General features: G+C 38.4%; 1 protein-coding gene across 2 annotated transcripts in view; it reads left to right on the top strand.

The window, feature by feature from the left end:
- The window catches only part of cse1l (CSE1 chromosome segregation 1-like (yeast)), a 56,509-nt gene that overhangs the window by 26,581 nt on the left and 2,777 nt on the right, over positions 1-27,151 (top strand). For both annotated transcript variants that reach the window (XM_034166602.1, XM_034166601.1), the window contains 12 exons: positions 2,736-2,801; positions 17,580-17,782; positions 17,890-17,974; positions 18,144-18,205; positions 18,292-18,428; positions 25,460-25,563; positions 25,659-25,756; positions 25,857-26,007; positions 26,116-26,324; positions 26,469-26,566; positions 26,667-26,752; positions 26,882-26,963. In XM_034166602.1, the coding sequence (XP_034022493.1) occupies positions 2,736-2,801; positions 17,580-17,782; positions 17,890-17,974; positions 18,144-18,205; positions 18,292-18,428; positions 25,460-25,563; positions 25,659-25,756; positions 25,857-26,007; positions 26,116-26,324; positions 26,469-26,566; positions 26,667-26,752; positions 26,882-26,963 (1,381 nt within the window). The remainder of the gene's footprint in view (positions 1-2,735; positions 2,802-17,579; positions 17,783-17,889; positions 17,975-18,143; positions 18,206-18,291; positions 18,429-25,459; positions 25,564-25,658; positions 25,757-25,856; positions 26,008-26,115; positions 26,325-26,468; positions 26,567-26,666; positions 26,753-26,881; positions 26,964-27,151) is intronic.

Below are 27,151 nucleotides of genomic sequence, written 5' to 3' on the forward strand. Positions count from 1 at the left end.
GAGAAAGAGCACTACAGATGCAATGTTTGCTCTGAGAATACTGTTGGAAAAGTACAGAGAAGGACAGAAAGAGTTACATTGTGTGTTTGTGGACATAGAAAAAGCTTATGATAGGGTGCCAAGAGAAGAGTTGTGGCATTGTATGAGGAAGTCTGGAGTGGCAGAGAAGTATGTTAGGGTAGTGCAGGCATGTACAAGAATAGTGTGACAGCGGTGAGATGCGCAGTCGGAATGACACTCATTCAAGGTGGAGGTGGGATTACACCAAGGATCATCTCTGAGTCCTTTCTTGTTTGCAGTGGTGATGGACAGGTTGACAGATGAGATCAGACAGGAGTCCCCATGGACTATGATGTTTGCAGATGACATTGTGATCTGTAGTGAGAGTAGAGAGCAAGTTGAGTCTAGTCTGGAGAAGTGGAGATATGCTTTGGAGAGAAGGGGAATGAAAGTCAGTAGGAGCAAGACTGAGTACATGTGTGTGAATGCGAGGGAGCCCAGTGGAATAGTGCAGTTACAAGGAGTAGAAGTGGTGAAAGTAGATGAGTTTAAATATTTGGGGTCAACTGTTCAAAGTAATGGAGAGTGTGGTAGAGAGGTGAAGAAGAGAGTGCAGGCAGGGTGGAGTGGGTGGAGAAAGGTGGCAGGAGTGATTTGTGACTGAATAATATCAGCAAGAGTGAAGGGGAAAGTTTACAAAACAGTAGTGAGACCAGCTATGTTGTATGGTTTAGAGACAGTGGCACTAACAAAAAGACAGGAGGCAGAGCTGGAGGTGGCAGAGCTGAAGATGTTGAGATTCTCTTTGGGAGTGACAAGAATGGACAAGATTAGGAATGAACATATCAGAGGGACAGCTCAGGTGGGACAGTTTGGAGACAAAGTCAGAGAGGCGAGATTGAGATGGTTTGGACATGTGCAGAGGAGGGACCCAGGCTATATAGGGAGAAGGATGCTGAGGATGAAGCCACCAGGCAGGAGGAGAAGAGGGAGACCAAAGAGGAGGTTCATGGATGTGCTGAGAGAGGACATGCAGGTGGTTGGTGTGACAGAGGAAGATACAGAGGACAGGGTGAGATGGAAATGATTGATCTGCTGTGGCGACCCCTAACGGGAACAGCCGAAAGACAAAGAAGAAGAAGAAAGAGGCAAAGCAGAATTGAATGGTATGTTCCATCTTTCACCTTATGAAATATTAATTCCATTGAAAGAATGAAAAAAACATTTTGTTTTATATAATGGTGAAAATAGATTGTCATTTGATATTTTATTTATTTATGAACAACAGAAAAGGGACTTATATTTTGGTGTGCATCACTGGTGCTTTGGCATCAAGAGTACAACACAAACTTTAAGTAGGAGTCCAAAATTGTTCTTAGTCAACTTGCAAAAACCAATTCTGACGATGTAGTCCATGATGCCGTGCATTGATTTTGTAGACAGACTGATGTCTGCACTTTCCCTATTCCAATGAAAAATCGCATTAGAGATTTGACCAGCTTTTCATCCTAAGAGCTCTTCATGCTTCCAGATGGCTTATGGCATAGTAGGTTTTTTTTGTTTTTATAAGAATTAGCACCATCAATTAGCTCCTTCAAATCGTCATCCGTCAGCAAAACAAACTCCGCCATGTTTAGCTAAACACCACCCCCAGTGATACTGGCCTTGGTGAGAAGAAGCCTCACTACATCAGCCAATTGCTTCATTTAGCACCTATTAGTGACCATTTAAATCTGTTTGTCAAATAATATTAGCACACTAGGATTGCTAGAAAGTCAGGCAACATCTCATCTTAGTGGCATGGCCTGGGATAAATTTTCATTTCTTTGCTGTCCCAGTGGTCCTGAGCTACACTTAGAACTCTTGTCTGAGTATCTGCTTCTTTCCTGTCCATGTCAATGTCTTGTGGTTCCTCCTGATGTCCATCTAGTAGACTCTGGCCCCAAGCATGAGGAGGATGAACATAAAGTCCTGTAGGGTCGCAATTGCAGCTCTTGTCAGCATCAACTTGTCTGTTGTCTCTGCGGCTTTCTTGAAAGCTTCAAGTCCATGTGATCCACACTTTTTCAAGTAATCATATTTTTCTTCTTGGCAGATCATACAAAGTTGTGGTCTTAGGTTGCATATAGCTTCATTGTTGAGCAGTTACATTGTCAGTCTGAAACAAAAATTTGATCTGAAACTGTTAGAACACAGTTGGATTTATGTCCATTTAAAACATTTAAGATGGCCTAGAATACATATATTGTATGCCTGTGAACTAATCTTAATCAGAAATCACCTATAAACCTTGTCTTTACCTAAGAAGTAAAGCATTATAAGAGTAATCTGATGTCAGCGTTTCTAACGTATGCTATGTTTATTTGCTTTCCCAGTACAAGAACGTTTGGACCTATACAAAGTGGCATATGGGCTAATTATGTTCAGGAGACATCAAAGTTTCAAAATAACATGGGTGCCAAGTTTTCTGTGCATTTTCTTATAGGTGTCAGCCTTTTCAAAATCTTGACCTGGCTGTTCTGCTTTGTACCAACAATTCAAGCTTCTTGTGGTGTAATGTTGGGAGTAGAACCCAACAATGTTGGTCTAGGTCCAGAAAAACAAATGAATATGTCAGTATCTACCTTGGTGTTGGTATATACTGTAATAACTACTTCATGTCATGATCTTGCTTATGGCTATACATTGTGATATACAGCATGATACTGACCAGCTTGTTTGCGATGTTTGTCCAGGTGCAGATGAGGAGGCCTTTGAAGATAACTCTGAAGAATATATCCGGAGAGATCTAGAAGGATCTGGTAAAAAGATAGATTATTACTAACTTTCATGCCTGTAATTAATATGGAATCAGAGTTTAAGGTTTGTGCTTTCATTATAATTGACTTGGAGGGGGGGTGGTGTCCTCCTGCCATATAATCTCAGATTATTTCTTTCTGCTTGATTTCAAACATGCTTTATTTTTGCTTTCACGCAACATTTACAAGCTGGCCCCTGTCATGATAACAGAAAATAACACAATGTTATCATCTGTCACTTTATGACCATGTTATATCATTGATGTAATATTGTATAAAACTGCAAGTACATCCTTTCAAAAAGCAACAAACTTTTTATTCTCGAGAATATTCAACCTTGGAACTAGGGCTGAAACGATTAGTCGAGTAATTCGATTACAAAAAATGTTTGAGGCAAATTCTGTGCCTCAAAGCTTCGTTTAACGTTGTAGTACATATGCCAGGCATGTGTGTGGCGCTGTAATGTCCCCAGAAAAACAAACAAGAAGACTAGAGCAAGCGCTAATCAAATTAACACAAAAGCTACAGCTTTCCAACACGACAAACAATGAAATAAAGCGTTTGAAAAAGACGGTCCACGCTGATCATCTGAATTAGCTTACTGTGCATTTAAAAGCAAAGCAGTGTGTTTGTTTTTTTTTTGTTTTGTTTTTTTTCACAGTTTGGTTCGCTGGCCGCTGTACGCGCGGTGGCTGGGCTGCTGCCTCTCTCTGCCCGATGTGAGCGGCTCAGCACTGCCCTCACACAGCTCCGTCCCGGCCACAGACAGTCTCTGGAAGAAGTCCACTCTTTCTTCTGTGTTTTGCTTAGAGACTCGCAATGAGTGTTTCGCTTTTTAATTTTCGCTTTTTTTGGCCAACCCACAATGCTTCACAAACGCGGGAACTCAGATAAAAATAATAATAATAAAAAAACCAGTGACTGCGAGGCTGCATGTTCAACCTTCAGCTGAAAATGAAATGCATTGGATGAATCGTAGAGAGAGTGTTAAAAAGAAATTCATGCAGGGACCCAGTCCACCACCTTAATAAATAAATAAAAATGGTTAAATTTTACAAGTTGGGGAAAACAAAAAAAAAAAACAGAAAGCCACAACCCATCCCCATTTCAGCAAAATGTCAAGACTTTGGTCTGACTTAAAAATAAGATGGGAAAAGCACATTAGAAATATACAGAGTAAAGTTTCCAAAAGTCTCGCAGTTATTAATAAAGTTAAATATTTGTTAGAGCATGATGCTCTTCGTGTGTTATATTGTACATTGATTTTGCCATATTTAACTTACTGTATAGAAGTATGGGGTAACAACTATAAGAGTTCACTTCATCCCCTCGTTTTATTACAAAAACGTGCAGTTAGAACATGGGTTAAAGTTCTCCGTCACCACGACGGATTTCTGTCATTTTAAAAATTTAACCACACATACGCGTGCGCACGTGGTGTCATGCGTGTTTTGGGGCCGAAATATGATAGTCTCACTGTCAAAGCAACATCCATTCTGCGCTAATCAAAGCAGCAGCAATGTCAGCATGGACTGTGGAGGAAGGGACTGTGTGAATTTTCACTCCTCTCCACTCTGTTTACTGTTTGCCCTGAGCCACGGTCTTTCTCCTCCCTGTCTTCGTGGGAACATTGGCAGACACTCCCTAAGTAGAGCAGGGCGTGGCTTTGCTTTGAACCAATGAAACATTGATCCGACTCTGCTTCGATGGTTTGTTGTATTACTTCGCTTTATCTTAATTTCCCCCCGCTAAAACCCTAAAGAGCATATGTCTGTGAGTAATATTTACCTTTTTTATATTAAACCGACCTGTTATGGTCTTCTAAAACAGTTGATAGATGTATTTTATAACTTAAAATGGGACCGATAACGCGTTAGCATGTCTATGGCGTTTTCAGTGTTAAGGTTAGCATTAAGCTGTTCGCATCTCAGCACAGGTTGTGTGCATATTTTCTGTATAAGTAATTAATGGCTTAGTGTTTGTCGTAAAAGAGTCAAATGTATTACGAATTGTAATTTTTATTTATTTATGTATTAATAATAATAATCAGAAGAATCAGAATCGCCTTTATTGTCATTGTAATTTACATTACAACGAGATTTGAGTGCAACTCCAAAAAGGCACTTTCCATGGGGCGAGTAATTTTTAGCCAAATAAAAGATAGTGAAATTTAACGGTAAATTATTCAGAGTATATGCACAACTAATATAAACATAAGGTAAAATAAAATGAAATGTGGACTAAGTAATGTAAAACGAGAATTATATACAACTGTATAGCTATATAATAGCAGCAACAACAACAAAAGTAATAACTAATATTGCTACAATACAGTTTTAGAGAAACAAAGAACCTGATAAAACAAAACACAACAGAAAAGGTAAAACCAACTAACAATGAATAGAAATAAATATAGAAATAAATAACTTAACTGAACGAGTAACTCCACTTCATCCCTGTTTTATTTAAGTTTAATGACAATTTGTTGTCAGTGGTTGAGATAGTTGCTGTAGGCATCTAAAAATGCTCATAATCGGGTGAAACCTGATGGAAATCTTTGTGACGTGTCGGTTATGTATGTATGTCCAAAATAAAACAAAACACTACAGGTATGTTTTTGACAAGAATATAACATCATAACTTTATTACAAGCTCAAACGTTGATGTTGCGTGATAAAGGCCTTTTAATAATAACTCACTTCAAGAAATAATGGCAAAAGTCACATGTAAGTAAAAAAAAAAAAACAACAAAAAATGATTAATCGATGACTAAAATAATTGTTAGTTGCAGCCCTACTTTGTTTTACAAGTGAGAGCATTTTACCGATTAAATGTGAATAAGCCAGTTTTGAGTTTCTCAGTGTGCATGCGTTTTCAAAACTGGTGACAGTGTCACTTTGAGCACAGCAGAACAACGTTGTCAGTTGCTTTAGGCCCTAATTTTGTATTTTATTGACTGTACAGCCAGTGACACAGCACCCATTTGATGCATTCACCGGATTAGAACAGATCAAAATACTACAGAAGACAAAGAATTTTTACTTCACAGATTGAGGTGACTTTTATTTGTTTCAGTGGGTTTCATACCCATTAAAATTCACCAGAATATACAAAATTTGACTTGCTCTTTTAAAAAATTTCTAGGGGAGATCCCCCGGACCCTCCATAATCAATACTGTGTTTTTACTTAACAGTTTCAAGTGAGTTTTCTTTGTTTCACAGGGCTTCATACCAGTGTTGTATAGTAACGAAGTAAAAATACTTTACTACTGCACTTAAGTATGTTTTGGGAGACTTTGTACTTTACTTGAGTTTTTTTATTTCAGCTTACTATCACTTTTACTTCACTAAATTTCCGACCTTAATTGCATACTTCTACTCCAATATATTTTCTATGCGCCATGCCGTTACTCGATACAAAAAAAAAACACACACATGAAAAAGTCATGTTTTCACCCAGAGACACCACTGATTACTAGTCAATCAATCAATCAATCTTTTTTATATAGCGCCAAATCACAACAAACAGTTGCCCCAAGGCGCTTTATATTGTAAGGCAAGGCCATACAATAATTATGTAAAACCCCAACGGTCAAAACGACCCCCTGTGAGCAAGCACTTGGCTACAGTGGGAAGGAAAAACTCCCTTTTAACAGGAAGAAACCTCCAGTAGAACCAGGCTCAGGGAGGGGCAGTCTTCTGCTGGGACTGGTTGGGGCTGAGGGAGAGAACCAGGAAAAAGACATGCTGTGGAGGGGAGCAGAGATCGATCACTAATGATTAAATGCAGAGTGGTGCATACAGAGCAAAAAGAGAAAGAAACAGTGCATCATGGGAACCCCCCAGCAGTCTACGTCTATAGCAGCATAACTAAGGGATGGTTCAGGGTCACCTGATCCAGCCCTAACTATAAGCTTTAGCAAAAAGGAAAGTTTTAAGCCTAATCTTAAAAGTAGAGAGGGTGTCTGTCTCCCTGATCTGAATTGGGAGCTGGTTCCACAGGAGAGGAGCCTGAAAGCTGAAGGCTCTGCCTCCCATTCTACTCTTACAAACCCTAGGAACTACAAGTAAGCCTGCAGTCTGAGAGCGAAGCGCTCTATTGGGGTGATATGGTACTACGAGGTCCCTAAGATAAGATGGGACCTGATTATTCAAAACCTTATAAGTAAGAAGAAGAATTTTAAATTCTATTCTAGAATTAACAGGAAGCCAATGAAGAGAGGCCAATATGGGTGAGATATGCTCTCTCCTGCTAGTCCCCGTCAGTACTCTAGCTGCAGCATTTTGAATTAACTGAAGGCTTTTTAGGGAACTTTTAGGACAACCTGATAATAATGAATTACAATAGTCCAGCCTAGAGGAAATAAATGCATGAATTAGTTTTTCAGCATCACTCTGAGACAAGACCTTTCTGATTTTAGAGATATTGCGTAAATGCAAAAAAGCAGTCCTACATATTTGTTTAATATGCGCTTTGAATGACATATCCTGATCAAAAATGACTCCAAGATTTCTCACAGTATTACTAGAGGTCAGGGTAATGCCATCCACAGTAAGGATCTGGTTAGACACCATGTTTCTAAGATTTGTGGGGCCAAGTACAATAACTTCAGTTTTATCTGAGTTTAAAAGCAGGAAATTAGAGGTCATCCATGTCTTTATGTCTGTAAGACAATCCTGCAGTTTAGCTAATTGGTGTGTGTCCTCTGGCTTCATGGATAGATAAAGCTGGGTATCATCTGCGTAACAATGAAAATTTAAGCAATACCGTCTAATAATACTGCCTAAGGGAAGCATGTATAAAGTGAATAAAATTGGTCCTAGCACAGAACCTTGTGGAACTCCATAATTAACTTTAGTCTGTGAAGAAGATTCTCCATTTACATGAACAAATTGTAATCTATTAGACAAATATGATTCAAACCACTGCAGCGCAGTGCCTTTAATACCTATGGCATGCTCTAATCTCTGTAATAAAATTTTATGGTCAACAGTATCAAAAGCAGCACTGAGGTCTAACAGAACAAGCACAGAGATGAGTCCACTGTCCGAGGCCATAAGAAGATCATTTGTAACCTTCACTAATGCTGTTTCTGTACTATGATGAATTCTAAAACCTGACTGAAACTCTTCAAATAGACCATTCCTCTGCAGGTGATCAGTTAGTTGTTTTACAACTACCCTTTCAAGAATTTTTGAGAGAAAAGGAAGGTTGGAGATTGGCCTATAATTATCTAAGATAGCTGGGTCAAGTGATGGCTTTTTAAGTAATGGTTTAATTACTGCCACCTTAAAAGCCTGTGGTACATAGCCAACTAACAAAGATTGATCATATTTAAGATCGAAGCATTAAATAATGGTAGGGCTTCCTTGAGCAGCCTGGTAGGAATGGGGTCTAATAAACATGTTGATGGTTTGGATGAAGTAACTAATGAACTACAGACCTGCAGCGGGTCTGTAATCAACTTTTCTGCAGCGTGGCTTTGCTTTGAACCTTGAACCAATCAAAGCAGTGATTCGCAGGTTGAAGCAGTGCTTCGATCTACGATTCGTGGATTTTATTTCGCTTTATCCTAATTTTTTCCAGCTAAAACCCTGAAGAGCATATGTCTGTGAGTAATATTTAATATTTTTATGTTAAACCGACCTGTTATGGTCTTCTGAAACAGTTGATAGATGTATTTTATAACTTAAAAATGGGACCGATGCTAACATGTTAGCATGTCTATGGCGTTTTAAATGTTAGTTAACATTAAGTTGTTTGCATCAGCACGTTTGTGTTGATTTGTTTTCTGTATAATTAATGGCTCAGCGTTCGTTGTCGTAAGAGTCAAATTGTAATTTTTTTAATTTATTTTTATTCATATATTGGCCAAGTGGTTAATGCGCTTGGTTTCAATTCAGAAGGTTCCGGGTTCAAATCCCACCCCTGCCACATTTCTCCATGTAATGTGGAGTTGCGTCAGGAAGGGCATCCTCCGTAAAACTTATGCCAATTCAACATGCAGATCCACCTTGGATTTGTTGTGGCGACCCCAAGTGCAAACAAGGGAGCAGCCGAAGGGACTTACTTTTTTTTATTCATATATTATAGCAACAACAATAATAGTCTATATTATAGCAACAACAATAATAGTCAATAATAATAGACTAATAATGTTACAATACAATTTTAGAGAAAGAGACAAAAAGAACCTAATGAAACAAAACACAACAGAAAAGATAAAACCATGTAACAGTGAAAATAAATAAATACATATAGAAATAAATAACTGTTTCCTGTGAACACCTAGTGAGTAGCCTACTCTCGTTTAGGTTTTGAAACCTTGTTTGTGAAGTGTTTTTATGTGATGTGCACAATTTTCAGTATTTTGACTAATACTCCCGGTCATTTACAAGCCTAGATAAACTTTTATTTAAAAAAATCAGTCCGTTTTTGATTATTAACATTCACTTATACTTTTACTTTCAATACTTGAGTACATTTAGTTATACATTACTTGTCATACTTAAGTACAATAAATGCTAGATACTTTAAGACTTTTACTTGAGTAGCATTTCAATCAGTGACTTGAACTTCTAGCAAAGTCATTTTTTTAATGGGTATCTGTACTTTTACTTAAGTGTGAAATTTCCGTTACTTTATACAACACTGCTTCATACCCATTAAAATTCACCAGAATATACAAAATTTGACTTGCTCTTTTAAAACAATTCTGTGGGAGATCGACCCCGATAGTTTGAAGTGAGTTTTCTTTGTTTCAGAGGGCTTCATAACAATTAAAATTCACCAGAATATACAAAATTTAACTTGTTCTTTTAAAAAATTTGTGGGGGACATCCCCCAGACCCCCCCCCCATAGTCAATACTGTGTTTTTACTTCACAGATTGAAGTGAGTTTTATTTGTTTCAGAGGGCTTCATACCTGTTAAAATTCACCAGAAGACACAAAATTTGACTTGGTCTTTAAAAAATGTTCTGGGGGAGCACCCCCAGAATCAATGCTACACCCTGCCCCCCAAAACCCTTTTATGTACCTTTGTAAGTTCAGGTTTTGTATCCTTTTTATGCTTTGTCTCTCTCCTTAGAGGCTATTTAGAATAGATTTGTATACTGTATAATGTGTTTATTGTTATTTTATAAAAGACTGTGTGCCCCCACTATGCCACATTTTAGGGAATTGCTGGCATTGATTTTTGCCAGGAAAATATTTCAGTCAATGAAAATTTATTGCTTTAACCCATGAGTTAGAATTTTGCACAAAGTAGGATATCTGGACCACACAAATGAATTGTTTATCAGGTCAAAATTATTAAAAATGACTGACTTGGTAAAATTTCATACTGCATTAGTAATGTATAAAGCTAATAAAAATGAACTGCCATGTAATATTCAAAAACTGTTCTGTAAGAAAGGAGGACAGTATGGATTAGGGATGGGTATTGATAAGATTTTATCTATTGATGCCATTATCGATTCTGCTTATCAATCCGATTCCTTATCGATTCCCTTATCGATACCTCGTGAATTTTGTACTAAAAGTAGGCTTTACATGTTTTCTATGTGTTTCCTTGAGTCTTAAAGTAAATAAATATGAAATTAGTCACTGTATCCTTGATCTCTGGACATAAATAAAAATAAACAAAATGGTGTTTCGCTTTGAAGTTATTAATTCAGACTGGATTCTATCGTTCTCTTGACTTGTCAGAGAGCCGCGCAACGTTTGGAGCTGTGTGAACAGAACGGAGGACGATTCTCGTTTCTTTCTCGCAACGAGACAGGAGTCCCAGTTAGTAACTTTAATCCGCACAAAAGTGAATAACAACTCATATTCAGGGATGAAAGTGGTGAAAAACAAAAAAAGCTGAAACCCAAAATTACCCCCCAACACCACCTGCACGAAAATGTTTCAATTCTAGAAGCTCTGAAATGCAATCTGGGACTATTCCAGACGATAAACTGGAGTATCCATTTAGGTGAGAAAAAAAAAATACAACTTATTCAAATTCATTCCAGTAGTATTCTACTCTTACTAGGATGCAGCAGTTTTCTAGCTTGGCAGATAGTTCTGGAGGAAATCACTGAAGAAATTAACACATTGAAAATATGGTTTGACCGAAACAAACTGTCATAAAACTTAAATAAGACAGGGATGAAATGGAGGTGTAAGAGTCACTAGGTGTTCACAGGAAACATGTATTTCTGTATGTATTTATTTATGTTCATTGTTAGTTGCTATTATATATTTTCTGTTGTGTTTCTATTCAGGTTCTTTTTGTCTCTTTCTCTAAAATTGTATATAATCATTAGATTATTAATGTATAAGCAAAAATAAATTTAAGGAATATTACAATTTGAAAACAAATGCACCCGAATGTGATGACGGCTGCAATTGCTAAATGCTAACTTTTAACATTGAAAATGCCATAGACATGCTAACGCGTTAGCATCGCTCCCGTTTTTAAGTTATAAAATACATCAACTGTTTCAGAAGACCATAACAGGTCGGTTTAACATAGAAAAGGTAAATAATACTCTCAGACGTATGCTCTTTAGGGTTTTAGCGGGGGAAAATTAAGCGAAAGAAAGAAATAAACGAAGCAATCGATCGAAGCATTGCTTCAATCTGCGAACCACTGCTTCGATTGGTTCAAGGTTCAAAGCAAAGCCGCGCTGCAGAAAAGTTGATTAAGGACCCGCTGCAGGGTCTGTAATCAATGTAGAGAAATTATAATTTTCCTGACAAACACCCGCCAAAACAACGGCCACTCTGAAGGACCGATAACAGAATCGTTAAGCACAAAGCTTATTGATGTCGGTGGATCGAATCATTTCTTAACGATTCCCGAAAGGCACCGGTTCTCGATACCCATCGCTAGTATGGATTGAGGGATGTGGTAACTTTATAGTACACTATGTAAGAACTACTCTGAAAAGTTGGTGCGTGTCGGTATGTGGAGTCAAGTTATGGAATCATTTGGACAACCACATTAAACTGTGTGTAAACATTTATAAGTTCAAAAAGAAATATAAAGAAATTATGTTATCACAGTACACAAATGAGTAAAACATGCTTATAGAGTCACTAAGAAGTGTAGATTATTGTATAGACATTGAACAGTAGTATCAGGTGTACGGCATTATGATAGTAATGATCAGGGTGTAAGACTATTTGTAATTGCTTAGAAGGTAAAAATGTGTTAAACTTTAAATTAATTGAAAGTTGTTAGTACCTAACTGTACATTCGAAGATAGAAAAGTATAAATGAAAAGGACAATATGTATGCATGCATAGATGTTTGTGTGTAATTGTGTATGGGTTTTCATGTACTTGTATATAGGTGTACACGTATAGGTGAATGTGCGTATATGGGTATACATTGATGAGCACTTGTAATGGGTTTGAATAATTGAATATGGAGTTGTTGAGTATACTGCTATTGAGAATTGAATGTGTACCTCACAAAGAAGATCCGAATACGGAAGCAAGCAGAAAGAATTGATGGTGGTGATGGGTGATTGTTGTAGTTCATTGCTCTACCATGAGTTTTATATTTTGCGAATTTTACTTAGGGGTGGGAGTTTATAAATTACACTTCTTCCCACTCCTTTTCAGGTTGAGGAGGCACAGTATATGCAATGGTGTGACGAATGGTGATGAATGTATACGTTTGTTTTTATATCTGTATAGCAAAAAATAAATAAATAAAAATAAGTGTTTGAGGGTATGCGAATGAGGCTATATGTGCCTTAAAACTTGAAAAAATAAACTTGAAACTTTGGCTGAGCTCCTGACAACAGGAAAGATGCAAAACTTGTAAAGATGTGAAAAAATAATTACCCAGGAAAACAGAAAGGGATACACTAAATTTGACAATCTCCGTGACGATGCAGTGACATTGTGCCATTACTTAGGGAGAGCCCTGGACTGTTAATGTTTTAAAATGCAAAAGTACTTTTTATCCAATTACTCGATTACTAAAATAATCGATAACTGCAGCCCTACTTGGAACTGAAATGTGAAAAATGCAGTGCAGCCAGAAAGTAGTTATAGTGCTGCACTTTTTCCACATTTTTTAATTTTATGTTACAGCCTTATTCCAAAATGGATTAAATACATTTTTCCTGCAAAATTCTACACACAATACCCCATAAGGACAATGTGAAAAAAGATTTAAATTTTTTCAGATTTCTTAAAAAACTAAGAAGTCACATGTACGTAGGTATTCACAGCCTTTTGCCATGAAGCTCAAAATGAATGCATACTGTTTCCACTGATCATCCTTTGAAATGTTTCTACAGCTTAATTGCAGTTCAACTCGGGTAAATTCAGTTGATTGGACATGATTTGGAAAAGCACACACCTGTCTACATATAAGGTCCCACAGTTGACAGTGCATGTCAGAGCACAAACCAAGCAGGAAGTCAAAGCAATTGTCTGTGGACCTCTGAGACAGGATTGTCTGGAGGCACAAATTTAGGGAAGGATACAGAAACATTTTTGCTGCTTTGAAGGTCCCAATGACCACAGTGGCCCCCATTATCTGTAAATGGAAGAAGTTCAGATCCACCAGGACTCTTCCTAGAACTGGCTGCCCATCTAAACAGAGTGATAGTGGGAGAAGGGCAATAGTCAGGGAGGTGACCAAGATCCTGATGATCACTCTGTCAGAGCTCCAGCATTCCTCTGGAGAGAGGAGAACCTTCCAGAAGGACAACCATCTCTGTAGCAATTCACCAATCAGGCCTGTATGGTAGAGTGGCCAGACGGAAGTCACTCCTTCATAAAAGGCACATGGCAGCCCACCTGGAGTTTGCCAAAAGGCACCTGAAGGACTCTCAGACTGTGAGAAACAAAATTCTCTGGTCTGATGAGACAAAGATTGATCTCTTTGGTGTGAATGCCAGGCGTCACGTTTAGAGGAAACCAGGCACCATCCCTACAGTGAAACATGGTGGTGGCAGCATCATGCTGTGGGGATGTTTTTCAGCAGCAGGAACTGGGAGACTAGTCAGGATTGATGAATGCAGCAATGTACAGAGACATCCTGGATGAAAACCTGCTCCAGAGCGCTCTTGACCTCAGACTGGGGTGACTGTTCATCTTTCAGCAGGACAATAACCCTAAGCACACAGTCAATATATCAAAGGAGTGGCTTCAGGACAACTCTGTGAATGTCGTTGAGTGGCCCAGCCAGAGTCCAGACCTGAATCTGATTCTACATCTCTGTAGAGATCTGAAAATTGCTGTACACTGACGCTTCCCATCCAACCTGATGAAACTTGAGAGGTGCTGCAAAGAGGAATGGGCTAAACTGCCTAACAATAGGTCTGCCAAGCTTGTTGCATCATAGTCATGAAGACTTGCGGCCGTAATTGGTGCCAAAGGTGCATCAACAAAGTATTGAGCAAAAGCTGTGAATACTTACGTACATGTGATTTCTTAGTTTTTTTATTTTTAATAAATTTGAAATAACTTCAACAAAATGTTTTCATGTTGTCATTATGGGATGTTCTGAGTAGAAGATTTGAGCAAAAAAAAAAAAAAGAATTTACTCCATTTTGGAATGAGGCTGTAACAACAAAATGTGGAAAAAGTGAAATGCTGTGAATACTTTCCAAACGCACTGTTTGTACGTTCTTTATTCACAAACCTTTAAAAACAAAGTTTTGCAACAAGATAGAATAAAACGCAGAATAAGAAATAAATAACATAAAAAAGTACCAGGCATTTACCCTGTACACAGGTGTGTAATTATGGCCATACATTCTTGCTCAGTGAGCAAATTTCCTTAATTATCATTGCATGCATTTCTATAATTTGTTGTACAAGTCTGAATACCTCATCAAAATTATGCTGCCAAGAGGCAGCAACATTACTCATATCCCAATGAAATTTATACAAAAGTTATCTCCTATTGACACCAATTATGGAATGGAAGCCTAAAATGGCCATATTGCTAATTATACTTAAAACATTATTATCACTATTGCGCACCTTGTCAATAAATTTTATACAACACTTAGCAAAATAAACCTCAATACTCATACAATTTGCAAGATACTACAATGTGTGGTATATACCATACGCCAGACTAGCCTTTCTAGTCTAGCCTAGCCTTTCTCCTTGCACAATAAACTGTTTTCATTTCATTTGAGTTCAGAGGAAGAATTTGGGAATCATTAAATGAAGTACCATACATACCAAACATATTACACTGACAATTAAAATCTGCCACACATTTGCCTGCAGTTAAATTAAAATTATCTGCATGTTCATAACCCAAGTAAGTAACTTTATCAACTGGAGGTACTCCAACATTATTTACAAAAATAACAGGATCAGATGCCATAGTATACAAAATGTCAGGGTTTTTTTTGTTTTTTTTAAGCATACTCTTCACAAACAGTAATCACAACTTCTAATGGTTATTTAATTTCCTGTAAATGTAAGGGTTTTTGTTTTGTTTTTTTTTTTGTTTTTTTAATTCAAATGTTTTTGTATTGGGTTACATCTCGTCATTCGCTTTGGATGAATTTACTGTGCAATGTTTTTTTTTGTTTTAATGTAGTGTCAGACTGCCTTCAGTAAGTTGTCATTTTTAAGTTTGATTTTGTGACAATTACAAATTCTCACAAAACCTCAATTCTATAGATTTAAAGTGGTTGCAGGTCATGCCGCTTTTCGGTAAACATCTGTGAAATCTTGCACCAATTCATATAAAACGTCAACTTTGTAATTAGTTTGTCATGTGGACTGATTTCATACAGGGACAGTGATTCAACATAATTGGGGGTCTGTACACTTTCGCTTTTAGGGTAATTTTCAGAGGAAAATTATATGCAGCTGTTTAACATGAACTGGCTGGCTCACTGTTGCAGATGAGAGCAGACTAACCCCACCTCATGCAGACAGGAGACAGACATAAGCAGCGCGACTTGCTCAAATGTTGGTGACTTATGTAAACAAACATGCATGTAAATGGCATATATCGAGGCCAGAAAGAATGATTGCGTTTGTCTTTATATATAGAATTAACGCATTGTGCATGGGAGTCCACGGGCTCTAGCGTGGATAGTGTTTAGAAAATAGGTAGCGTGAACAAAAATTACCTCAAAATCGAAACTTAAAATCAAATGGTCAACTTCTTGTTGACATTTCACCATGATGTTAAGAGACTTTTTTGTGCGTCCCAGCATGGTAAATATGTGTACCGAATTTTGTGAGGCTACGACAAAAAAATCCCAATGCGGAGGGTTTTTTGAAAATTTCTTGGGGGCACTATTTTGCCATTTCGCTGCGACCATGTGCGCGGCCCCCAAAATATCGAATTTCGAATGTGACCGGACAACTTTGCAAAGTTTGAGTTGTTGAGCATGGGAAAGGGTCGAAATTTGGATTTGAAAAGTGTAAAGAATAATAATAAACAGCGCAATTACAATATGGTCCTCATAGGATGTTGTCCTATTCGGGCCCTAATAACCAAACAAACCTGTGAGCAAACTGTCACCTCATTAGTCCCAAGTGTTGTTTAAGATCTGAGTTGTAAATGCAGGAGCCTGCTCAGTAGAACTGCAACAAAATCAACATGAATTATTAATAATTAAATTAGTTACATTAAATTTTGATAATCAATTCTTTTGAGTCTTTTAAAAACAAATTCTTTGATTGCTTCTTAAATGTGAATATTTTCTGGTTTATTTTATGAACTGACTTCTTTGGGCTGTAAACAAGATGTTTGAAGGCATCATCTTGAGCTCTGCATAACACTGATCCACATTTATCACCTTTTTATAGATCTAACAACTAAACAGCTAATTGAGAAAATAAATGGGCTGGTAAATGAACTGCATTTATATAGTGCTTTTTCCTGCTGTATCAGAAGCTCAAAGTGCTTTACAGTAATGCCTCGCATTCATTCTCTCTCTCTCTCTCTCTCTCTCTCTCACTCACTCACTCATTCACACACACCGATGTTAGGGTGCCGCCATGCAAGGTGCTCACTACACACTGGGAGGAACGTGGGGAATAAGGACCTTGGCCAAGGGTGCTTAGTGATTTTCCGGCCATACGGCGGTTTGACCTGGGATCCTCTCATCCCAAGCTCGCTGCTTAACCATTAGACCATCACCTCCCCAATAATCAATCAATTAACCAATTGTAAAGTAATCTTTAGTTGCAGCCATACGTCTCAGTTGAGGTATTTGCATTGTAGCTATCATGAGCCTAAGAAGAAGTCTGTTTGGCTTCTCCCTTGTTTCACTGAGTCGCCATAGTAGATCTGAAGTGGATCTGCATATTGATTTGGCCAAGTTGTGGGTTTTTTGGTTTCATGTGACACTGTACAGAAGACTGATGAAAGCCTTTTTCCATTTGCTGAATACTCAGTATTATGTGTTTTTATTATTATTATTATTTTATTTATTTATTTATTTATTTATTTTTTTGTGTAAAATAAAAGCTGTGAGGCATTGCACTTGGCTGTAACCCCACATTAACGCACAGAGCTCAGTCTGCAGTGTCTTTGGTTCTGAATGCAAGTACCGGTACTCTGTTTACATAATCGCCCCCCAAAAAAACTGAACTTAGGTGGATAACATTCCAAGATCTGACTCATATACTCAATATGATTAATTTGAGTAGTTGTTTGGCTGTTTGTTGTCTGAACCCCAGTGTGACTGCATCCACAAATTCCTTTGGAGAGCTTTCTCCTATTCATCAATAAAATGAGTTTTCACCTTACTATGCTGATGATAATCTTGGCTTTATCTTCCTTTAGACATTGACACTCGCCGTCGGGCAGCGTGTGACTTGGTGAGAGGCCTGTGCAAATTTTTCGAGGGTCCTGTCACAGCCATCTTCTCGGCTTATGTAAATTCAATGTTATCTGAATATGCCAAAAATCCTCGAGAGAACTGGAAGCACAAAGATGCTGCTATCTATTTGGTCACATCACTGGCATCTAAAGCCCAGACACAAAAGGTAATGTTTATTTTAATTTTTAAGGTTTTAATCAGATCCAGTATTTATATACTGTGATGAGTTTTATGAGTTTCTCATCATCTTTTTTATTTTAAATCATCTTCCAGCATGGAATAACACAAGCCAATGAGTTGGTAAATCTTACAGAGTTCTTTGTGAACCACATTCTCCCAGATTTAAAATCTTCCAATGGTAAGAATAATTTTCAGCTCACCTGTTGGTGTTGGCACATGTCTTATGGTAGCATGTCTGTTCTGGGCTTGGCTTTGAATTTTACTCATTTATTACAAGTATTCAGACTTACCAGTGACAGCAAATTAAAATTTAATAACTGATGGTTGACCTTTTCTTCCCCTTGTAGTTAATGAATTTCCAGTGCTGAAGGCAGATGCCATTAAGTATGTCATGATCTTCAGAAGCCAGGTATGAAGTGTTGCATTCTCTGACTTTTTCCATCTTCCAAATGTCAAATTAAAGAATCCCTGATGTCATGTCTGTCCTCCCATTAGCTCCCTAAGGAGCAGCTACTGCAGGCTGTTCCTCTATTAATAACTCACCTGCAAGCAGAGAGCACAGTGGAGCACACGTACGCTGCCCATGCTCTGGAGAGGCTCTTCACAATGCGAGGCACGGACAACTCTTCTCTGTAAGTCTAAAATAAGTGGGAACACATTGATCTTTCATATGCACAGTTATTGTTCAAGTACAGCACATTATTAAAATATCCACTTCAACTGGGCAGCGCAGTCTTGTTTGAGGGCGAGCGCTCAAGGGGTAAAATATGATGTATTTTGTCTATATCTAGGGACAGAAACATGGCACTTTCTGTGAGTTTTTGGGCAAATTACACGCAAACAAAGTGAAAAAGTGACGATGCGTTGGAAAGTGGACGTGTTGCGGTTTGTTTGCGACCAGGAGCTCAAACGTCTCGAGGCGGTTGTGTAGGCGAGAGAACGCAGCTACTCTGGTTAGCTGTGTAGGCTAACACATACCGACACAACGGCTCCCATTTGTCTCATCTTCCCTTCGCCACTGGGAACCGAAAAAAACTGCACTTTCCATGACTGCTTTGGTGATTGCAGCCGAAAACAAAAGAGTACACCATTTTCCCATTAGAGTTGACGCTGTTTGTGTGAAGAGACTAATCCCCGGGCGGAGTGTGGGAGTGTCAGCACAAACCATTCAGAGGATAGGGGTTTCAGTGAAAACCATTTTAAACTGGCATGTCTTTAACCGTCAGGTCTGCTAGGTGACAGCGAGTATGCTTTTAAGTTTACCAAGCCGGGCTGAATGGTTTGTGCTGAAACTCCCACACTCCGCCTCTGCCATGTTTGTGCAGGCTGTCCCCGGATGTGGTCAAATCCCACGATATCACATAAGGGTTCAAATGAGACTGCGCTGCCCTATTTTTGTATGGGATCGAAGGGAATAATTTTTTTTCTCATGATTGAGCACTTTAGGGGTTTGAAAACTCAGTTGTAAAACATAATAGCTTTATGTGAGGTTAGCCTAGTTGTCCTACTTGTTGCTGTTGTTGTCTCATACAATCCAAACAAGTGTAGTTCTGTGTAGTGTGAAAGGTATATTCCCTCTTTTTGATGAACATGGTCTTTCAGTGTGGGAGCATGACTTAAGTCATTCCACTGTTACCCAAATGTCCTGTGAATAAAAAACACACCTCTAATTGATCAGACCTCTTTAGGTTGTTATATTTACTGACTTTTGGTACAATGATGGTTGGCTTAACAACAGAGTGCTTGTTGCTGTGGTGGACTGGCTCTTTATGATAGTGTCTATCATCCTGTCGGTGAACCCTGAAATCATTTATGGGGAGTAACTACTGCATCATTTTAAACCAGAGTACTACTGGTGAGAATACTGAAGTTCTCTGTTAAAGCCTCACCAGTCTGGTTTCAGTTTTCTGAGAGGTACAGTTTTAACAGGGCTTGTAAGTGTGAGATCTTAGTAATTCTGAGTACACGTAACAGATTTCTGGCAGTAACAAAATGTGTTTAATCAGGCATGTCATTTGGTTGTGGATCTGCAAACTTTTGCATGTTGACATATAATTTTTGCCACGCAGTGTCAATCATCCAGAGTAGATGATAAAATGATCAAATAAATAGGTCATTGGGGGGGTAGAGTGACTACTGATCAGATTATGCTAAAATTTATCATAATAGCATGAGAATTTGTGTGATTTCAGTAAAATCCACTGGTCCGAGGTCAGGGACCAGTTATTTTTGGTCTATGTCTAGTAGATATTTTCCCCTGCTAAACCAATGTCTGGTTAAAAATCTTGTCTGTCTTGTCATTAAAAGTGTTCACAAGTCTGGCATTTTTTTTTATTCTTTTTTTTTTTCAAATTTGTAATCTTCAAATAGCTGCGCCATTTGAAGATTACAACAGAATTTTTGATAGGGAGCAGTCCAGCTTTGATTTGGACAGTCAATTTTCGAAAAACACGGTCGAAAAAGCCGTGATCGACTTGCTGAAAGCTGTCTAAAATGCGGAGATTTTCAAATGAGCTCTGTGTTTGCGTCGCTGCTGCAGCTGGTCCTCACACAGGCAGGGAGAGTGCGAGGGGGAGGAGGGTTGAACGGAGTTGTGTCTCAGTGCACAGGTTCTCGCATTAATCAGGTGAGAACTCTGAACTTTAATAAGGTTTTATTTTTTAAAGTATTTATTTTAGATTGTGAGTGAATGTAGTTTTATGTTCAAGCACAAAACGTGACTGAGGAGGAGAAAAAAAACAGGATGAATTCTATCATCACATTAAAATGAACTCCAGTCAGAATAAAAATGCAAGCTGCTAATTTGTTATTAGGCTGCAGTTACATGTTTTATTTATTTCAAAGTAAGTTACCTCTTATTTTATTCTTAGGTTAAAAAAAAACATGGTGAGTCAAATCAGCCTGCATTGTTCTTTTCAGTTTATATCAAAATTTTCCTGCACGTCTGTGTATTTTTCCTTCTTTATAAGTTTGGTGTTTACATTTGTTCTACAAAGTTTAAAAAAAACAATAAAACGCTTTTCTTTATAGCAGTTCTGTAATTTCAGAAATGCAACACGAAAGAACAACAAATCAGAGAAAGTTGGGACTGTATGTAAAATGAAGATAAAAATAAAAATGCTGCACTATTCCCAGTTTCTGGATTTCTGAATGATTGATGTAAATGAAGTCTAAATAATATTCAATGACTTGAAATGCTTTTTTTCCCCAATTTCAATTTATTTTCATTTATATAGTGCCAAATCACAACAGAGTTGCCTCAAGGTGCTTCACACAAGTAAGGTCTAATTTTACTAACCCCCAGAGCAGCAGTGGTAAGGGAAAAACTCCTTCTGAGGAAGAAACCTCAAGCAAACCAGACTCGAAGGGGTGACCCTCTGCTTGGGCTGTTCTACAGACATAAATTACAGAACAATTCACAAAATGAATATACAGGAAATGCTGTTGGTGCACAGGACAGGATGGTCTCCACCAATACAACACCCATCTCTGGATGGAGCTGCACCTTAAACAGAGAGGAAAAAACAGAATCAGGCATCAGAAAGACAAGAAATACAGTATAATTTGCCAGCATTAAACAACAAAAAAACAGGAAATACTAAGGTGATTGCTGGCCACTAGCCCTAACCTTCACTAAAAAACAAAAAAGAATTTAGGTAAAGTTGAGGCCGCGGCATGCTCTGTTACCTAATAAAATGAATTAAGAGTAAAAGGCGTAGATTATACTATGCCAGTATGCTAGCCATATGAAAGGGAAAATAAGTGCGTCTTAAGTCTGGACTGGACTCGCGGCATCAGCCATAGACAGGATGAGACGAATCTTCACTATATTTCGCAGGTGGAAGAAAGCAGTCCTGTAATATTTCTAATGTGGAGGTCAAAGGACAATGTAGGATCAAAAATTACCCCAAGGTTCCTCACTTTGTCAGTGTGATGTATGACACACGAGCCTAGGCTAAGTGTTAACTGGTCAAATTGATGCCGATGTCTCGCTGGACCAAGACGCATCATTTCAGTCTTATCAGAGTTTAAAAGTAGGAGGTTTCTAGACATCCAACTTAGGTATGTGAATCGTACAACAACTCAGTATTCAATTCGATTCCAATTCTTGGGGTGACGATTTGATTCAGAATCGATTTTCGATACAAAGAGCTGTGAGAAATAGTTATATTACTTAAAAAATGTTTATGTTTAAGAAAATGCAGCTTTACAAGGTTAATCAAGTGATTTTAGATGTAAATTTACTTACCTGCTTTGCTCGTTCAGAGTTGGCTGGTAGTTTAGCGAAGCGCTGGTCAGTAGTCGGCAGAAACCGCTGCTCCACTAGTTTTAGCTCAGGGTGATGGCGTAGCATGTGAGCTTGCAGATTTGAAGTGTTTCCAAAGTACTTGACTTTCATTTTGCATATTTTGCACACTGTATAAGTCATGTCAAGCTCCTTCTTATGCAGCAAATAATAAAATCCAAAATGCGCCCAAACATTTGCCTTCAGCGGAGATGGTGCTGGCTGAATTAGCTCTTTGTTTGCGATGCTAAGCTGCAGCTCACGAATGTTTGAAGCACGCCGGGCCCTCTCCTCACGGGGAAGCTGTAGTACGGAGGCCATTGCCTGACAAACGGTACACGCAGTGAGTAAGCAAGAAAATGTTTAAAAAATGCTTTTAAAAAAATTGATTCTTGGACATTTTGGATCAATTCAGAATCGCAATAAATAATCGCGATTCGGAGCCCCCCCGCCCCCCCCAATCCAACTTCTCACTGATGCAAGGCAATCTTCTAAGGATTTTATCTGAATGAGGTTACCAGCAGTTATCAGCATGTATAACTGAGTATCATCAGCATAGCAGTGAAGGGTAATCCCAAAACACTGCAATATGTGCCCAAGGGCTGCTATATAAAGGGAGAAAAGCAGGGGTCCCAAATTTCATGTCACTAAAACACAATGAGAACAACTGGTCAGGTATGACGTCAACCATGCAAGGGCACTCCCAGTAATCCCAAAATGATTTTCCAGCCTATCAAGTAGAATATGAGGATCCACGGTATCAAATGCAGCACTGAGATCTAACAGCACCAGAACTGTAGTGGTGTCTGAATCCATTGTAAGCAGAAGCTCATTCACCACTTTAGTGAGAGCCGTCTCTGTGGAATGATATTTTCTAAAAGCAGACTGCAGTGGCTCAAAGAGATTATTCTCAGTAAGATAGTCCACGAGCTGCCGTGACACCACTTTTTCCAGAATTTTAGAGCAAAATGATAGATTTGATATTGGCCGATAGTTTTTCAATACACTAGGGTCAAGATTAGGTTTCTTAAGTAATGGTTTAATCATTGCAGATTTGAAACATTTAGGAACAGATCCAGAAGTTAAAGAGATTAATCATTTTCAGCGCAGTCGGCCCAAGAGTGGGCCACAGGTCCTTAAACAGTTTTGTTGGTATAGGAGCAAATAAACAGGTTGTGCTTTTTGTTGATGCTACAAGTTTCGTCAGCATGCCTAGAGAGATACTCTCAAATTCTGTAAATCTAGCTAATACCTCAGTAATGGCGCCCACCTCAATAGCAGGGTGTCGTGGCTGGGTTGAGGCATGCTGGGATATGTTTAACCTAATGTCAGGGGGTTTTCATCCACTGACAGTTCTCAAGAAAATTGTCTATAAAAATGATTAATTCTTACATTTAGAATAAACTACCCTGTCCCAACCTTTTTTTTTCTTTGAAAATGCTGCAGGCCTTAAATGTAGGAATGAATATATATTAAGAAATAAAATAAAGTTGACCACACAAAACATGAAATATCAGGATCATTATGGGTCCACCACCACCACATTTTTTATATCATCCAAACATTTCTGATTTGTGGTTATAAAAAACAAAAACAACAATTAAAAACATATAGTTGAACTGTATATAGAAAAACATAAGCTGTGTTATCTTAATTCATTCATTTTAAAGGTCATATATGTTTTGTAGCACTAGAAGAATTTTATTTGTGGAAGACGGGACAAAAATGGCTCTTTTGACAGTAAAGGTTGCAGACCCATGACCCATTATTAAAATTTTCATCATACCAGTCTGAGAAGCAATAGGTATAATTGTTGCCCAAAAAAATCAGATATTATGGCCCAGTCACGCGGCACGCGACGGTTCCTGCTTGAATCTGTTGAGAAAAGGTGGACGAAAGAGCTTTATCACTGAACAGCCTGCGAAGCAAGAGCGCAAAAGGGACGAAAGAGGAATTTAAAAAAACCGAAGCTAACCATCTTGACGCTTTAAATGAAACGTGCCTGGAGCCACAGCTGGAGCAGTGTGTGTCTGCATCTCTGAGTTCCAGGACACGGAACTCATAGCACCTGAGTCCTGGAGAAACTGCAAACGGAAGCTGTGGAGATCTGTGTGCACGTCGGTGGACCACCTGCTTTGGTTTCTTGTCCAGAACAAAAGAGGATCATCTCCTTCATCATCAGAATCCACACTGTCAACACGCTGCGCGCTCCGTCTCACTCCAATTAAAAAAATAAAATAAAATAAAAAAAAGTGCGCTGTGGTCACTGCTGTATCACAGTATTATGTTCTAAGCCATATATATTGATTTATAACAGAAAACTGTCAAAAGGGAGAATAAATATGAAGATGATTGATGATTGAATCAGAGCAGTAAATTAATCAGTGCATGTGTACGTGCGCATTGACTCGTGCAGTTATTCCACCAGCTGATCACTGATCCACAACGTGAATTCTGTCTTCCAGAACAGCTCTTTATATAATCATTTTGATTCATCTACCCGTTGCCACATGTACAGAAGGACTGGATTATCATTCCTACACTCATATTGTTATATTTAACACAAAATAATAAGCGCAAGCAGCAGCTGCTGCTGCTAATGCTGCATTCAAGTATCGTCGGAAATTACACAACTTTTTTGTTTTTTCAAATTCAGCAGTTACTTGTGGCAAAATAATTAATTATAGCCACACAAAAGATTAATTCTGGCTTGTATAAAGTGCCTGAGCCCAGTGAAGCTGACCCCTCACACAGATAAAAAAAAAATCCAAGCAAGCAGGCTGAGTTTGCCCTGTAATTTCCAACAGTACATGAAGCAGCAGCCTCAGCGCTCTGAAACCGGCTTCTGCACTGTGTGAAAACATTCAGCTGCTCCAATGAAGTCAAATTAAACAATAACGTTACAAAAACTAAAACAATTAAAAAAACATCAAGAACGACAGCAAAACGAAACACAGACGAATTGAGGTTTTCATTGCCCTTCTTTCAAATTTTTCAACAGTTGAAAAATTCTGACGAAGTGCCAGCTGCAGGAACGAAGCTGCGAGAAGGTTAAACAATGCCAACGAAAGTCCAGATGTCTTGTTTCGTCAGGGCTTCGTTGCCCTTTAAGTGCCGTGTGACTGGGCCATTATACAGTTCATGTAGCAAGAACGGACAAGTGGATTAAGTAACAAGAGTAAAGGCTATATTTGGGCTGCATAAGACAAGCACAAGGCCAGAATGACAGAAAAGTCCGTAAACTTTAGAACATTTAGACATCAGATTTTTATTTTACTTAAACTGCTAAATCTGACAATCTAACCATTTGCCTTGTGCAAAACATCTTTTGCATACAGTTTACTCGATGTTTTTTCTTTCTTTTCTTTAATTTTCCAGTATCACTGCTACAGAGATGGCACCCTATACAGAGCAGCTACTGAACAACTTGTTTAAAGCATTGGCTCTCCCTGGGTCTTCAGAAAATGAATATATCATGAAAGGTAAAGTTCAGCTGTTTCCTTATTCCAAATGTTTCCCAGGTAGCACAATACCAACTCCAAATTTATGTTCACTGTCGATCTTTATCTTTTTACAGCCATTATGCGCAGCTTCTCTCTCCTGCAGGTGTCCATTGTTCCCTACATTCCCACTCTGATTGGTCAACTCACACATAAGCTTCTTTTAGTGAGCAAGGTAAGTCACGGTGTACTCTTTATGGATACCAGTTAATGATGCTGAAGATGCTTGTGAGTTCAGGTTAACAACCATCTGCTGATCTGTCTTCCATTTTCAGAATCCCAGCAAACCACACTTTAACCACTACCTGTTTGAGTCTTTGTGCCTGTCGGTGCGGATTACCTGCAAGGCCAACCCCACCACTGTTGGCAGCTTTGAAGAAGCTCTTTTCCCTGTTTTCACAGAAATCCTTCAAAATGATGTTCAAGGTCTGTTCTGCATGTTATTATGTTCTGCTTTTATTTTTCCACGTTAAAGTCTTAAACTCGGCTGTTTGATGAGAGCCAGTTCCACTTATACTCTGTCATCCATTGCAGAGTTTCTTCCATACGTGTTCCAGGTGATGTCTCTCCTCCTGGAGATGCACGCCAAGTCTATTCCGTCATCCTACATGGCTTTATTCCCTCACCTGCTGCAGCCTGTGTTGTGGGAGCGTGCAGGAAACATCCCTCCTTTGGTTCGCCTGCTTCAGGCCTACCTGGAGAAGGGAGGTGCCAACATTGCTAGCTCTGCTGTTGATAAAATAGTAAGTTATAGTAGTGATTACTTTTAAAAAGGTCATACCTGTATTCAATCACATTTCAACAGTTACGGTTGTCAGACATATTTCACACTGTGTGCCACCATTACAGTGATGGTTCTTGTCATGATTGTATTTTTTTCTTTTCAGCCGGGTATGCTCGGAGTCTTTCAAAAACTTATTGCCTCCAAGGCCAATGACCACCAAGGCTTTTATCTGCTCAATAGTATCATAGAGCACATGCCCCCGTAAGTCAATCATAGATCAGTGTTTGAGGCACTCGCTAGGCTCCGTCAAGATGCATGTTGTTGACATGTCTTTGTTTTTTGTTTTGTTTTTTCCTTTCAGAGAATCTATCACTCAGTACAGGAAACAAATCTTCATTCTGCTCTTCCAGAGACTACAAAACTCCAAAACCACAAAGTTCATCAAGAGTTAGTAAAGCATTCTCATGCATCCATGTTTGATATATATAATATATATATATATATATATATATATATATAATATATATAATATATATTTGTTGAATTTTGTCTTTTGACATTTTCCATTTTTCATAGGTTTTCTAGTGTTTGTCAATTTGTATTGTGTCAAATATGGTGCTATTGCACTCCAGGAGATGTTTGACGGCATCCAACCAAAGTAAGTGTATTTTTAGTCCAAAGCTCAACTTGTTGAATGCACAGTGATAACTGCATGGCATTTTAGCCTCTTGAAATCTTTTTGCACACATTAGGGCTGCATATTTTGTTAGAATTATGGAAATATAAAAGATTTGAACACATGGTTTATATAAAGAAAATGCATTTATCTCTCATCTTTTCATGGGA

Source organism: Thalassophryne amazonica, chromosome 3, assembly GCF_902500255.1.
Source record: "Thalassophryne amazonica chromosome 3, fThaAma1.1, whole genome shotgun sequence".
Taxonomy (NCBI): Eukaryota; Metazoa; Chordata; class Actinopteri; order Batrachoidiformes; family Batrachoididae; genus Thalassophryne; species Thalassophryne amazonica.